At 34.9% G+C, this 15,156-nt stretch overlaps 1 protein-coding gene across 15 annotated transcripts in view; it reads left to right on the top strand.

The window, feature by feature from the left end:
- The window catches only part of PARD3 (par-3 family cell polarity regulator), a 643,037-nt gene that overhangs the window by 380,900 nt on the left and 246,981 nt on the right, over positions 1-15,156 (top strand). For 8 of the 15 annotated variants that reach the window (XM_078075361.1, XM_078075354.1, XM_078075360.1 and 5 more), the window contains 4 exons: positions 314-699; positions 4,812-4,951; positions 7,521-7,649; positions 9,945-9,983. In XM_078075361.1, the coding sequence (XP_077931487.1) occupies positions 314-699; positions 4,812-4,951; positions 7,521-7,649; positions 9,945-9,983 (694 nt within the window). The remainder of the gene's footprint in view (positions 1-313; positions 700-4,811; positions 4,952-7,520; positions 7,650-9,944; positions 9,984-15,156) is intronic. The other 7 variants (XM_078075363.1, XM_078075365.1, XM_078075366.1 and 4 more) reach the window with 1 other exon arrangement.

The raw sequence follows: 15,156 nt of genomic DNA, 5'->3' as shown, positions 1-15,156 counted from the left end.
ATTATAATACCCCTGTTGTGCTTAAAAGTATTATTTAATAATTTGTGATTGAGAGCACAGTATCTTCTCTGTAGTTACAGATAATTTTGTCATTTTTATTAAGAGAACGAGAAATTTATATTTGGAGAAACAGCAATGCTTCCATCGGAGCTTGCAAACTTGATTGATAAATGGGATATTTTAAAATTTTGTTTTTCAGTTTCAACAAAGTCTGTCAGTTTTTGTTGCTTAATTAGTATACTTAATTAAGCTCATAATATCTTCTAGTCTGCCAGTGTTAATTTGCTAATTTTCCATTCTTTCTCAAACCCAGAGCACAACATATGTTTCGCCAAGCCATGCGTACACCCATCATTTGGTTCCATGTGGTTCCTGCAGCCAATAAAGAGCAGTACGAACAACTATCCCAGAGTGAGAAGAACAATTACTATTCAAGCCGCTTCAGTCCGGATAGCCAGTATATGGATAACAGGAGTGTGAATAGTGCAGGACTTCCAGCACTGCAGAGAGCTCCCAGACTGAACCACCCGCCCGAGCAGATAGACTCTCACCCCCGACTACTACCTCAGAGCACACACCCCTCCGGAAAACCGCCAGCGGCTCCAGCCCCAGCACCGCAAAATGTATTTAGTACAAATGTAAGCAGTGGTTATAACACCAAAAAAATAGGCAAGAGGCTTAATATCCAGCTGAAGAAAGGTATGACCCACCTTGTTTTGTTTTATGGAATTTATTTTATTTTATTTTATAAGATTTTATTTATTTGAGAGAGAAAGAGCACAGAGGGGGAGCGGCAGGCAGAGGGAAAAGCAGACTCCCCGCTGAGCAGGGAGCCCGATGCGGGACTCCATCACGACCCCAGCTGAAGGCAGACGCTTAACCAACTGAGCCACCCAGGCGCCCCTATGGAATTTATTTTAAAAATCAAATCAACTATCCCATTATTAGAGGAAAGAACTGATATAACAACTTAAAAAATGTATTTAAAATTATAGTTTTTAAGCTTTTCAGATTCATTTTGCTATATCAGAATTAAAGTATGAAATTCAGAGAAAATAAGGCTTTAAAAATAAGTTTTTGTGAAGAAGGTAGCAGTTACTACTGTGGTAAAACTTTTTGGTAAGGGAGGAAATTGGTTTCAGGATATACTATTAAACCTAAAACAATAGTAAGGACTTGACTGTTTTGATCACCCCACTTGATGTCCAGACATAACTCTCAAAGAGGACGTTAGAGCTCCTCCACTTTAACCCCATCATTTTGGTAAGGGCAAGTGATTGATTTGAAGCTGTCGTGGTTCGTGGGAATAAAGAGTAGGTTCACCGAGCAGGTGGCTCCTTGTCCGCTACTTTTCCAGAATATTATACTGCTTTCCTTCCTTAAGATGACAAGGGAAATTCTAATGGACCTTGCTAACTCTTTATTACATACGCCTTATATCAATTTATTTATTTAAGTATCCTTTCCATAGACTGTGCATCCTTGTGTACAGGAAGCATGCTTTTCCATTTTGTTCTTGACGACTCAGAGCAGACTGCTAGGCTTGATTTTCCGATTTCCAGACACTGTCCCCTCCAGGCATTGAGTTAGACTTTTGCTGTTAATCATCCATTGTAGCTGAGCATTCTGATATATTTTAAAATCATCTCTTTCAAAATGGTGTCATAAAGAATATTTCTCTTTTTATGAGCTCAACCAACTCCTACAGTTTAGGTGAAAATGAATCCAAGAGAGGTTGAGTGATTTCCCCAAGTCTCGTGGCTGTTGGCAGCAGATTCTTACGAGAACATATTCCATATCCTGACCTTTAGACCATTCTTTCCATTTGGAGTAGGGTTTACAGGGTTGTAAACTCTGAGATTCCTATTTCCTTTCTAATCATATTCTTTCATTGAACTTTATGTGAACCACAAACTCCTTATTTCTGGTTACTGACTTTTAAGCTCCAAATACTTGGTTGACATGATCAGGAATTGACAGCTTTACTCCATTTTTGAAACCTCTTACAAATGCAGAGTTATGTCAGCATAAACCCCTTTTAGCTTTGTTAATTCCTAAATGAGATAAGTATCAGATCCTGTCTTCTTCTTTTTCTACTCAAATGACAGGCCCTTGTTTTTAAGCAAAAACACAGTAAGAACCACAAATGGAATTGTAAAAAAAAAAATAAAATTCTGCTTGGGATCTCTCAACAGAGGAAAAATATTTTACTTGGCCATTCTCATAAAGATACTAGTTCATAAATATCTTTGCCCTTTTACACTAACAGGCATACTTATTTCGTTAATTATGGTTTTTTACACAATTATATTTTAACAACTTATGATACAATATGAACTTTTAAATGAAGTGAAACTTTACTTGACATTAAAAGAGGCATTCTTTTGAATACAGAAATTAAGTTTTATTTTAATAGCATTTTAAAAGATGATTACGTTGACACAGCTAATTGACAAAGACTGCGCTCAATCATCAAGATCAGAAAAATGGAAGCAGTGGTTTTCTTTTAAACATTTTTCTGACTTTGAGTATTCTAAATGATATAGAGCTTCATAGCTCTATTTTGATTTTAATTTACTGTGAGAATGTATGACAAAACACGGAAACCAACTGTACATTCTGTCAATACTTACAAATATTTTATATGAAAAATAAATTAAGTTTATGATAAATAATAGTGCAGAATGCTGATTCTCTTTGATTAGTACTGAATAGAGGTATTTTAAATAATAATGATTGTATGACAATTGAACAAGCTTTCATTGTAGCTAACAGATACGATTATTACCAGTTACAATTGTTACATTTAACATTTTTAATGAAGTACATCAAAAACATAGGGTGTGTCCATGTTAAACTTTAAACTCAGTTCAGAGTGAACTGACATGCTTTGAATGACAGTTCTTCTTTCATAAACTGAGATCAGTTCTATGTGCTAAATGGAGAAACCTTCATGACAATGATTCTTAGGCATAATTTAGGAACCATGTCATATAAACATGACAAAATAGAACAGGCCTTATGTACTTGCTCCCATAATTATGATTTCTTAATATTTATTGCCATTTTGCCATTCTCAGATACCCTGCTCTTTTGTAGAAATTAGCTTTTTAATAAAGTCAGAGGAGAAGGTCAGTAATCTGTTTCAGTCAGTGCAAAATGTTTTGTTGGCTTTGCTAAATGAAAATTGATATCTATTTATCTTTCTTTTAAAGGTCACTGCCTGAACTTTTAGCTTACAGATTTAGGGGTTATTGCTGATATTTTAATAGTATTGAGGTTCATATAACAGTCAGTCTTTGTAGTTCATACAAATTAATATTGCAAAAGGGGAATAATTTAGAATTCTTTCTTAATAAATGTTATTGCAAGTCATTAGAGTTTCATGAAAGCACAGAGACATATGGAAAAGTCCCAGCAGAATAATTAGGAAAATTTCATATAGACAAGATGCCATTCAAGTCTTCAGCACAGAAGACTCAAGAAATTAACAGTCCAGGCACATTAAAGTGACTTCAGGCTTGAAGTAAATGAATGTTTTGTTTGTACTTGGGAATATATAGGGTAGGTTCTGTTACAGGTATAACTATGGGGTGTTTTCTTCATATCAACTTCATGTTTCTTCTTTAACCCACGTTTTGATTCATAGTTACTTGCCCATATTTATTTACTTTTACAGATTTGTACTCTTGCTTCTAGTTTTGTACTAAGTGCTGCATCAAATTAATATATCCTTCCATAGATTTTTCACCTTTATGTAGCTCTTTATTCTTCCCACATGAGCCAAGTATTTGTCCTAGTATCACTTTGACTGAAATGGAACCTAATATCCTAAAAAGCAATTTTTTAAAAAGCTCCAGTAGAAATTAATCATTATTAGAAGTGTTATAAAAACTGTGTGATTCATTAGAAATTTGTTGCAGTCTTGACATTTTTTCTTGGCTCATTTTGGCTTGTTGCGTGTCGGTTCTAGTAACATGCAACGCCTTTTCTATACTGTATTGCACTTATGAGTGCCTGTCAGGAAAGCTGCTGAAGAGCCTAGAATTAAAACTGTACAGACCAGCACAGTGATCTGTAAATGCCTTATTAATTTCAGTACCTTTAAACATAATATGATGGTCCTTAGACTTGGTAGCTCTGATCTGAGATGGGGTCTTCCCTGGGTAATTTGCCTTTGTTTTTTATTTTTACAATTTTATTTATTGGTTGAGAAATATATATGGTAAGATTTAGGTAAATAGAAGAGAACTAGGCAAATATAATATGGTTCATCCTGTCAGTAAATTGTTTTAATTATAGTGTGGGGAGGTTCTGTTATCTAGAAAAAATTTTCTTTTCACTATTTCTTTTCCATCTTCCTGATCATTTTCTCTTTCCTTGCTCCTCCTCCTCCCCTTTAAATCTGGATACCATGATTGCACAATATTAATTGATATTTGAGGTACTGTGGGTTTTAACAGAATTTTTTTTCCACATGGAGAAATTAAGTTTATTTCACGTCAAATATTTTGACCAGTTTAGAAACTTTCAGCAGTCATATCTGTATATTACCTTTCGTCTGTCTTGGACTAGATTCCCATTTCTTCTTAAAGAATTTTGATATATAAGCCATTTTAAACCTTCCCTAATTTAGTCTGTTTTGGAAAAGCTTTTCAGACTTTTAAAGTATTAAAAGCAGTGTAGGCCACTGTGAAAATTACAAAATGTCAAGCTGAGGTAGAGAATAACAAAACCTTTCTGTGCCATATACCTCCGAAATTCAAGGTATCTCATTTTATTTACTTTTTTTGTTGTCATTATGTATTTAGGTACAGAAGGCTTGGGATTCAGCATCACTTCCCGAGATGTAACAATAGGTGGCTCAGCTCCAATTTATGTGAAAAACATCCTCCCAAGAGGGGCTGCCATCCAAGATGGCCGACTTAAGGCAGGAGATAGACTTATAGAGGTGAGTGGCTTCTCTAAGTCAGAAGTTCCGTAATTATTAAAAAGTTCCATTTTTACTCTTGCTTCTAGTTTTGTACTAAGTGCTGCATCAAATTAATGTATCCTTCCATAGATTTTTCACCTTTATGTAGCTCTTTATTCTTCCCACATGAGCCAAGTATTTGTCCTAGTATCACTTTGACTGAAATGGAACCTAATATCCTAAAAAGTAATTTTTAATACTATACCATCAGGGTCAGTTCTTTTTCACATCTTCATAAGTATGAAATTATATATTTTAGTAGAAGTTTGCATCATAAAGCAGTGTATTTCTGCTTTACTTCGACTTGTTTCCATGTTATTTGATGAGAAATATCTTTTCATTGAGTGTACTCATAAATTTTTAGTTACTCAGACATTCAGTTTATGAGATAACATTTGTCATTATGTAAGTACAGTGTCTCCTAGGTTCTATTTCTACATGGCTTTAAATTTATGTCTGGCAATATAGAAATGATATCTACTTTGTAATCAGAACAGAGACAAATGAAGTAAATGAAAACAGTGTGTCTTGATGAGAGGAAATTTTGAAATGGCAGCGTGGAGAATGAATTGAGACATAAAAATCAAATGTCAGAAAAAAATAGTTTTTCAAAATTTCCTTTCTGTACCTCATGAGTTTCGGTTCATTGGTCTTTGAGGCCATCTTAGACGTACATAAACATACATAGGCATTTCTGTGTGTGTGATTGCTTGTGTATATAGAAGTAAAAGGAAGAAAGATTGAGAAAAATAGATTAGTCGCTTTTCTTAGTGTTTTCTTCAGAAAATGTGTCTGTATTCTTGGCAGCAGATACGGCCTTTCCTAATTATTAACTAGTGTTCAAACACTAATGTTAAACTGCATTTTGTGGCATTACCCTTTCTTCTTTACTTGTAGCTTCATATGTAGTTTCGAATTCTCCAGATCAAACTCTCCTAAAGATTTCTTGAAAAGTAATGGAGCGAAGGATTGCCTTCTAGGAAAAGGATTTTTCCATGGCTACATACTGCGCCTAGATTTCTTAAATCTTGCTCCTTTCCTTTGTGTCTTATTCTTGTGACACCATTTTTTAAAGGGGCACTGGTAGAGGCTAAATAGAAGGAAAGGTTCGAGTATAAATTATATTTAGAGTGTTGTTTCCAGAAAGGGCCACTTGTCCTTGGTGCATAAATTGAGTAGTGTTGGTCCAAGTGTGCGGTTATAGCTTGTTTTATGTAGTAAGTAGGAGGCTCAGCTGGGACTTGAATTTATCATCTTTGCCCCCTGAGTCCAAAACATATCTGTCCTCCTCTCTCTCTGGCATCAGCCTCACCTTCTTTCTTTCCTGTTGACTCTCTTTCCTCCCATAATTACTTTACTTTCAACACATCACAAAGGCTTTTGTTTTTCTTTTTGAGCAGTGGGAAGAGCCTGAAACCTCTATTTCTTCAGAGTTAGGCTCTATTTTCTGTAGCTGTCAGCTTTACTTCAAACTACATTTTCACAAGTCTTAAACCTAACTTTCTAGTATCTGTAGTTGCATCTACACAGTGTCAACAGTTTTGTGGGCAGTTTTTCTGAGCATGTGGATATTTGGAAGCATACTTAAAAAAAGTATCAAGTCACTCTTTTTTTTTTTTTTAATCTGGAAATTTTTCCTTTCTTTGAACCTGTTACTACTTATCTATTTTGTGCAATCACTTAAATAGTAGTACACTGAGCAGTAGAAGATGGTTTTTAGTGGAGAGGGAAATGTTCCAAAAGGTATTTTAACTACAGGGTAATTTTGATATTACAATTTAAATAATATACTTTATTGTCATGGACAAAATGTTATTTTTCTCTAAAGCGAATACTATCGAATAGTTTATAAAAGAGATTTTCACTCTTATTTCTTTTAAATATATAGTGCTTTCTGGTAATGTTATTATACTTCCTTAAAGGTAAAAATAATGAGATTCCCCAGAAATTGGTTATTTCAAATCTCTCTTTTTTTTTTTTAAGATTCTCTTAAAACATTGAAAAATATCAAGGTATTGCTACCTCAAAATATTGCTACCCCTCTATAAATATAATTATTATTTTGTATTCTTCTTTTAATGTTTGTCTTTTAGGGATAAAAAGTTATCTTTATAAGTTTCAGTAAAATTTCGTTGAAAGTTTTACCAAAATATTTTTAGTGTGTTTTTACTACTCCCTCTAACAGCAACACCTTTTAATTTGGTATAAGATAATCTATGATACATGAGGCCATCAAGATATCTCAGTCCAAAGCCATTAAGTTTTGTGTTAACCTGGTAATTTGGATATATTTGATTTTTAGTTGTTTTTGTTAATGCTCTGGTGGCTGTGGCTTTTGGCTTATTAATGAACACTAAAAGATTTACTACTTCCTGTCCTACTTCTAGATACCTAGGCTGTGTTTCTTTATTAGCTACCAAATCATGGGAGAATTGACCACGAAATGAGCTGTGCTCCATAAGAGACATGATACATTCTAGGATGTGTGTCTTTTCTTCAGTCATACGTTTGCACAGCACTGCAGCTGAAAACTTTTTATTTGTTTTAGGTAAATGGAGTAGATTTAGCAGGCAAATCCCAAGAGGAAGTTGTTTCCCTGTTGAGAAGCACCAAGATGGAAGGGACCGTGAGCCTTCTGGTCTTTCGCCAAGAAGATGCCTTCCACCCAAGGGAACTGGTGTGTAAATTTAGAGCAGATGAAAGATTTCTGATGCACATGAGCCAGGGATCTGGGCTAGTCACTTGATGGCCAGTGTTTATTGAGACATTTTCCAAACAGTTTCTATATTTTATATATCTTTCAGCCTTAACTTTGCATAAGCATTCTTTTCTTATATTTGCTCAGTTTTGAAGATAGATCTCCACAATATTGAGTGTAGGGGTATTTAAAAATCAGATTGCAAGGATATTTTCTAGGACAGCAAATGCTTATGAGGGAACACTTTCAGATGGACTGATTGAATACAGAGACGTTGATTACTTCATAACTGTCACTTCAAAGGCTGTTGTTGAAAACTTGCCATCTCCTCCACTACGTATGACAAATGTTCATATTTCAGATTTTCATAGTGCATCCAGCTAAGCCAAGTAAAGCTTCTTGCTTCCTGTTGTATGAAAAGGAGTACCTTAACTAGAGTATTACTGTTGAAAGTAAGGAGACCTGAGTGGTACTAAGCCCCATGGCCATTAATTACCAATATTGACATTACTTGGAATGACATAGATGAAATCAAAAGGCATTTGTTTGCACTTCATTTCATTTTTTAAATGTGTATCAATATGTCTAAATATAAGAGGTATTTACATAGTATTGGTGTGAATGAAATATGTATACTAAGTTGACATAGTTTGAATGTTTTTCTGCAAGAAGTGCCAGGTTTCATTTACTATATAAAAACAACATAATTGGAGGAATCACTTTTATCTTTTAAATGTGGTAAGAAAAGTGTTTTATTTCCAGTATAAGTGGTATTTTAAATGTTTCAAAACAGATTTTAGTTGGGCCATTTTAGAGCATTTGACATCTCTTTCAGTCAGTTTTTAGCTTTAAGCAATAATTAATTCATATATACTGGAATGGCAAGGTTTTAGGGGCACAGTTCCCAAATTTATCCTATAGCCCTAAATCTCTTAGGCTAATATTTCAAGTACGGATGTGTCATGGTTAGTAAGATTTTCCTTTTATTATGAGCCAGATATGTTTCAGTGTAGGAATACCCCATCCCCTGGTTACACAAATTTGCTGTGATTTCATGGAATTTCCGATTGTGATAGGGCTGTAAGCTGAACGCTTGTGTTTTAAGTAGGTTTTGAAAATTATAAAAACATCTTTATTTCTATTTTAAAATGTTGAATGCATTATTTCCCAATTTAAATTCGGTTTTCCATTTTCCCCCCACTGTTATCCAATTTTGTGCTTAAAATGCCACCTGATCCTAAATCTGGAGATGTCTCTATTAAATTGTAAATGAGCCCTTAAAAAAAATATACTAAGCTTTAGATGGGATTTGATGAAGCTTTAATTCTTCGTCAGTATATCTTAGCCTGGGTAATAGTTAGCATTATCAGATTGCCAAAGCTTAAACACTGCTCTTCAGCAGCCCTTCCCAGACTCAGTGCCAACATCTAGCCAGCTTAAGGTTATTCAGGTTCTTCTTGTCCAATTTTGATCTTCCAGGCTTCTGTTTTCCCCTTCTGCTGCCTAGTTTTTTTTCTTGGTTATTTAATTTATTGCTTGTGAGCTTTTCATTAAGGAGTGAGCCAGTAGGCCGTCAGTCTATTATTCATGTTGCAGCTGCTTTTTAAGATTTCAAAGAATAAAATTCTGAAACTTAAAGGGGAGGGGGTGCATTTAAAATGATCTTTGAATCCAATTAACAAAACTCTTTTCCTCTGGGTGTCTGTGTTTAAATTCTGTGTCTAAAACAAAATACTGTTATCAATATGTGCCTTTTTAATAAATCAACCTTTTAAATATCTATGTAATTAAAGCAACTCTATAGTATGTGAAAAAAAATCACATTTATAATCTGTGTAATATTTTAAAGTATAATACTTATGGTTCAGACTGTGGTTCAGACTGTTACTATCTGGTGTAGCTATCAAATTATAATATACCTTAGATGTAGTTGGGGAAATTAAAAAAACCAAAACAGTGCCATGAATAGAGAGCCAGTCTGGTGAGATTTGTTTTCCTCCAAATAATAAAGTCATGATATAATGTGAGCGAACAAGTAAAAATTTACATCAGAAAAATTTCTTAAAACACACACCAACACACACACAAGATAATATAACCACATCAGTGCAAGTTTGGAAGACAATCATACATCATCCATAATATAATCACCCTCTATATATTTCGTGGGTTTTAAGAACCAACAAAATTTCCTTTAAAGTCAAGCTTTGTGTCCCTGTGTGTTGAAGATGGCTTTGGTCAGTCTGTATTTATATTTTTCTTCAATTCTTCTAGAATGCAGAGCCAAGCCAGATGCAGATTCCAAAAGAAACGGTAAGAGCTTTGTCTTTTGCAGGGTACAGAGATGTTGGAAAGATAAATGGAACTAACTTCTGACTAATTATATATGAAGTTACTTGTCCTCCCTTTTCCTGGCTCATAATAGATACTACGTAGGTTCATTAAATTCCAAAGTGGTCTCATCTTAAGCTGACTTATTGCTACTACTGCAGATGGAGAATATTTCGTGATTACTTTTGGATAGACAAGGAAAGAACAGAGACAGACGTTAGAGTAGTTTCCTGTCACCTTCAGAGTAAGAGGGACCAAAAGTTGGTAAGTGTAGTAGTTTGACATAAATATAAAAGACTTTGTGAGTTGTGAAATATTATATTTTAAGTGGCTACAAAGGAAAAAAAAAAAAAGTAAAAAAAAAACTTGATTCAGGCACAGGAAAATAAAAAAAAATAAAAGCACAATAAAAGTGTATCATATGCAGGAAAAATAAAGTGATAGGTCAGTAATTAGGCACAACATACTAGTTGTCATAATAACTTATAATGGGGTAATTTCTTTTAATAAAAGTAACTGCTCACAGCTTCGATTAAAATGCAAACCTAGTTGTGTCCTGTTAAAGAGACAAATCCTAATACAGACTAGAAATAAAGGAGTAAGTTGAGTTCTAACAGGCAATGCTAATGTAATGAAAATAAGAATTGCCGTATCAGCGTACCAGTCTTTGAAAGTATGGTTTTAGTGTGGAGGTACAGTGTAGGGTGAAAAGAGAAGGTGTTTTTATATTGACATGTAATATCCAGTAGAAATTCTAATAATCATGATCCTTTATACACCAACAACAAGGCATAAAAACATATCCCAAACTCTTACAAGTAGTGAGAAAATTTACCAAAACCATATCTACAGTGGGTGATGCTAGTATGTATTTTTCTAAAAATTGTCATATTAGGTAGACAAAAAATTAGACCATGAAGAATTTGAATAACATATTTAACAGGTTTGGTTTCTCTTTACACATTCATGAACAGACAGCTTTGAACCTAATAAACAAAATGTTATTTAAAAATATTCCATAATTAAAAACATGGGTGACAAATCAGACCTCAGGAAAATTGGTAAACAGTCTTGAGAATATTATTATACATTCATAAGTATGGGTTGTAGAAAATTTATGGTCTTAATTTTTATTCATAAAATCAATTGGTCAGTATAACTAATGAAAATCAAAATGGTATCTGTGTTTGTGTATGGTGGGTAGGTTGAAAGGGAAGAGGAAATTAGATTGATTTTTAAAGAATTTAAACTGGGCACAAGTGTGATTCATAAAAAGCCAAAATACTTAAAATAGCATGATATTGTTATGGGAATAGACGAAGAGAGTGCTTGAACACATCAGCAATGATAGACCTGATGTATATATGCATATACATATATATGTATGTATAAGGCAGCATTTCCAAGTAGTTGTAAAAGATGGTTTATTTCATATTTAAAATAATTAGCCATTCAGTTTAAAAAGTTAGATTTCTTTTTCTCACCATACACCAAAATAAATCCCAGTTGGTTTATGAAATTAAACCTTAAAAAGTACTAAAATGTATTAAGAAAAAACTATGCAAAAAACAAAATAAGCAAAAATGTAAATAAAAAAATTAAAAAATATATGTGAAAAATCTGTTAGCTTTGGATAGTGAATGCCTGGCCAAGCATGGCAAAACCAAAATTTTCATTAGGTAATAGATTTAGATTTGTCTATAGAAAACTTTTGTATAGCAATAACCATACCATGAAATAGTGATAAATGCTAAATAAAATAAATGCTAAATAAATGCTAAATGGGGAAAGTATTTTGCACTGTGACCCTTGGTGAATAACTACCCCTTTATTGTTGGGATCTCATCATAGAGCTTTTAGGAAAATGGAATGATTTCACACATAAAGTACAGTTGACCCTGAGGTTTGAACTGCATGGATCCACTTATATGTGGATTTTTTTTTTTTTTAATAAAATATAGTACCGTATTGTAAATGTATTTTCTCTTATTATTGATAACGTTTTCTTTTCTCTAGCTTACTTTATGGTAAGAATACAGCATATAATACATATGACATAGAAAATACGTGTTAAACAACTGTTTATGTTATCAGTAAGGCTGTTAGTAAAGTTTATAGGGAGTCAAAAGTTTTATGAGGATTTTCTACTGTGTGAGGGGTCACTGCCCATAATCAGCACCTGTTCAAGTCCAGGACAACGTGAGATAGAAAATCATGCTATAAGCTGTAAAGATAGGCATGTTCTTTCAAAACATTTAGGCAGTCCTGGCAAGGAAATTGGTGATTAGCCCTGACCTTTTCAGTCACTGAAGGGAAGAAGTGGCGTTGGTTTTAAATGCCATATTCCACTGAGAATTCCAACGTCCATTTTAGTCCACTGCTTACGCAGTAGCCTCCTGTGTTCATGAGAAAATTTGTCCAGCAAATGACAATTCAGTCACCTTAACAAAAGAAGAAATATACACATGTACGTGTGTCTGATGTCTGATTACAAATGGAAGTTTTTTTCTGATGAGAGTTTTTCCAAGCTCAGTCAGAAATCACAGTTTTTTTTTCTAAATATTTTCTTTTTGGTTTCTTTGTTATTGTTGTTGACTTGTTTTTAATAGGTCCTCTCACATCTGTGCCTCTGTTTCTGCTCTTGCTCCGTATATAAGACAATACAATTTTGGGTTGTTAAAGGCTTCATGTTACATTTAAAACTTAAAAAAAAAAAAACAAAAGACTTCCCGGGTCGCTGCCTCTCTTTGTACCTTTTGAGGGCAAGTCATTAAATTCATTTAAGTCTTGAAATTCTCTGATATTATTTAAACTTTTAGGTAATTGTAAGCACCTTGAGAATAGATAGGTCATAAAAGTCAATTAATTTGTTTGTTGGTTGATTATTACAATGACCCATAACTGATTTAGTCTGAGAAATTGAAAACATGTCATTAAGGTATATGAATAAGTTCAATGAGTAGTAGACCTCTTGAATTTATGAGATGGAAGTTTCCTGTACATCTTCTAAGTATCATCTTAATTAATGAGAGTGGGAGATTGTAGCTGGGGCACAAGGGTGCCGGAGCATCTAGCTCTTGGGGTCCAGGCAGACCAGTTCCAGCTGCTTGCTGCTGACAGGATCCAGAGGCAGAGAGACAAATGGTAGGGAAACAAGAAAAGAATTTATTTCAGTGAGGCCAACACTGGGAAGACAGTGGACTAATATCTCAAAGACTATCTCCAAAGTGCTGAAAATACTTCCAGGTTTATATAAGGAGAAATGTGGAGCAAAGGTTGGTACATACATATATTGCCAGGTGAACCGGGGAGACGTGGGCTCTGAGGCTTCAACCCAGCCTGTCCCAAAGATGTCACCCAAGTCGTTTGGTCTTGTTATGAGAAAGAATTACAGGACAGACACAACACAGACTAGAGACAGAAGCTGGAATGTTTATTAAAGTGAGAGTACACTCTCCAGATGTGAGAAGGCCAGTGAGTGAGCTGATTATCCTGGGGGTTGGGTTTATATCTTTTATTGACAGTTGTGGAATATTCATTACTTGGGTGGGGATTTCTTGGAAGCTGGTTTTGAGCCTTTTCTTCCTTATTTGGGCAGGGGTTTCCAGCCTACTTTGTCAGCCATCTTGGGCCTGTCTGGTTTGACCTTGGTTCTTGTGGTTTTGTTCTGGAGTGTTGCCAGGACAGGCCTCTGACTTTGTCAATAGCTGGCCATGACTGACTTTTTCTTGGCCTCCAGGCCTCCTGTTAGAACCTAACTGAATGTCTCTAACACATAGGTGGGCAGTGAATGTCAGGTTGATCATTGTCTTGAGGTCAGTCACACTTGGGTCTTCCTGGCTCAGGGTAGTCCTTATTGCCCCGGGGCCGGTGGGGGGGGTTAGTTTTGGCTCCCATCAGGACATGCTTTGCTGGCAGGGTCTTTTGCCTGAGTTAAGAGTTAAACTGAAAAGAAGAACTTAATCCATTAGAAAGTACAGATTGAGGTCAAAATGGAAATAGTTGAAGTCCTTTTTCAAGATTAGAAATTCTGGTTGCAAATTAACCATTGAAAATTGGCCAGAAAGCCGAATTATTTAGCACAGGCTCACCACCACTTGCTCTATGTCCTGAATAAACTCCTTTGCCTTTGAGAAGTTTATTCCCTTAATATACGGCATCTCATGTGGATGTCCTGGTAGGAGGTACTAGTCAGGGTTCTCCAGAGAAACAGAACTCATAGGATATGTGTATATATAGGAAGAGATTTAGTATAATAGTTTGGCTCGTGTGATTCATGAGGCCACCAAGTCCACATCTGCAGTGTGGGTCAGCAGGCTGCAGACCCTGGAGAGCCAATGTTGCCGATTCAGTCTCAAGTCAGTTGGCTGGAGAATCTCCTCTTCCTCAAGGAGGCTGTCTTTCTGTTTTGTTTGGCCTTTAACTGATTGAATGAGGCCTACCCACATTGTCGAGGGCAATCTGTTTTATTCAGAATTCATCAATTTAAATATGAATCTCCTTCAGAAACACCCTGTGAGTTGACATATAAAATTAACATCACAGTGAGGTGTAGTGAATTTACCTGCTGGCTATAAGACCTTGACTTACCAAAGTGCCAGTTTCTTCCTTGGCTTCAAATAGGACTAATGCAAAACTGGTTAGGAAGCTCCCCAAAGAGCTATTGAGTAGGATCCATGTCAAAATACAATTTTATGTTAAACAGATTCAGGGCTATGAGATAAAAGTAGGCCTTTAGAAAATAATATGGTTTAGAGATGATACTAGAGCACAGAGATAAGATATGCTTAAAAGTCATGAATTCAAAATGCATTCCAAAAAGAATGGATTCTTTTTATGTATTAGTGGATTCTAGTATTAGTGGATTCTCCCTATGAAAAATGCAGGGATATAGTGGGGAGTCCTGGAAGAGGTGGAGGCATCTTGATAGGCTAACTTCAGAAGATTTAGTCTTGATATAGAGATTTAATGAGGTAGGTAATAAGCATTGTCATTAAGAGGTTCATTTAACTAATGGTTATAGGAGATCAAGTAAATGCTACCATAATGACCCCACTGTAAAATGAGAAAACCGCAGAAGAAATTAAAAGAACAATCCCATTTGCAGTAGTATCAAAAAGAATAAAATACCTAGGAATAACGTGAACCAGGGAGG

The sequence above is a fragment of the Halichoerus grypus genome, chromosome 6, assembly GCF_964656455.1.
Source record: "Halichoerus grypus chromosome 6, mHalGry1.hap1.1, whole genome shotgun sequence".
NCBI lineage: Eukaryota > Metazoa > Chordata > Mammalia > Carnivora > Phocidae > Halichoerus > Halichoerus grypus.
The sequence above is the reverse complement of the archived record's forward strand: the minus strand, read 5'-3'. Positions and strand labels throughout refer to the sequence as shown.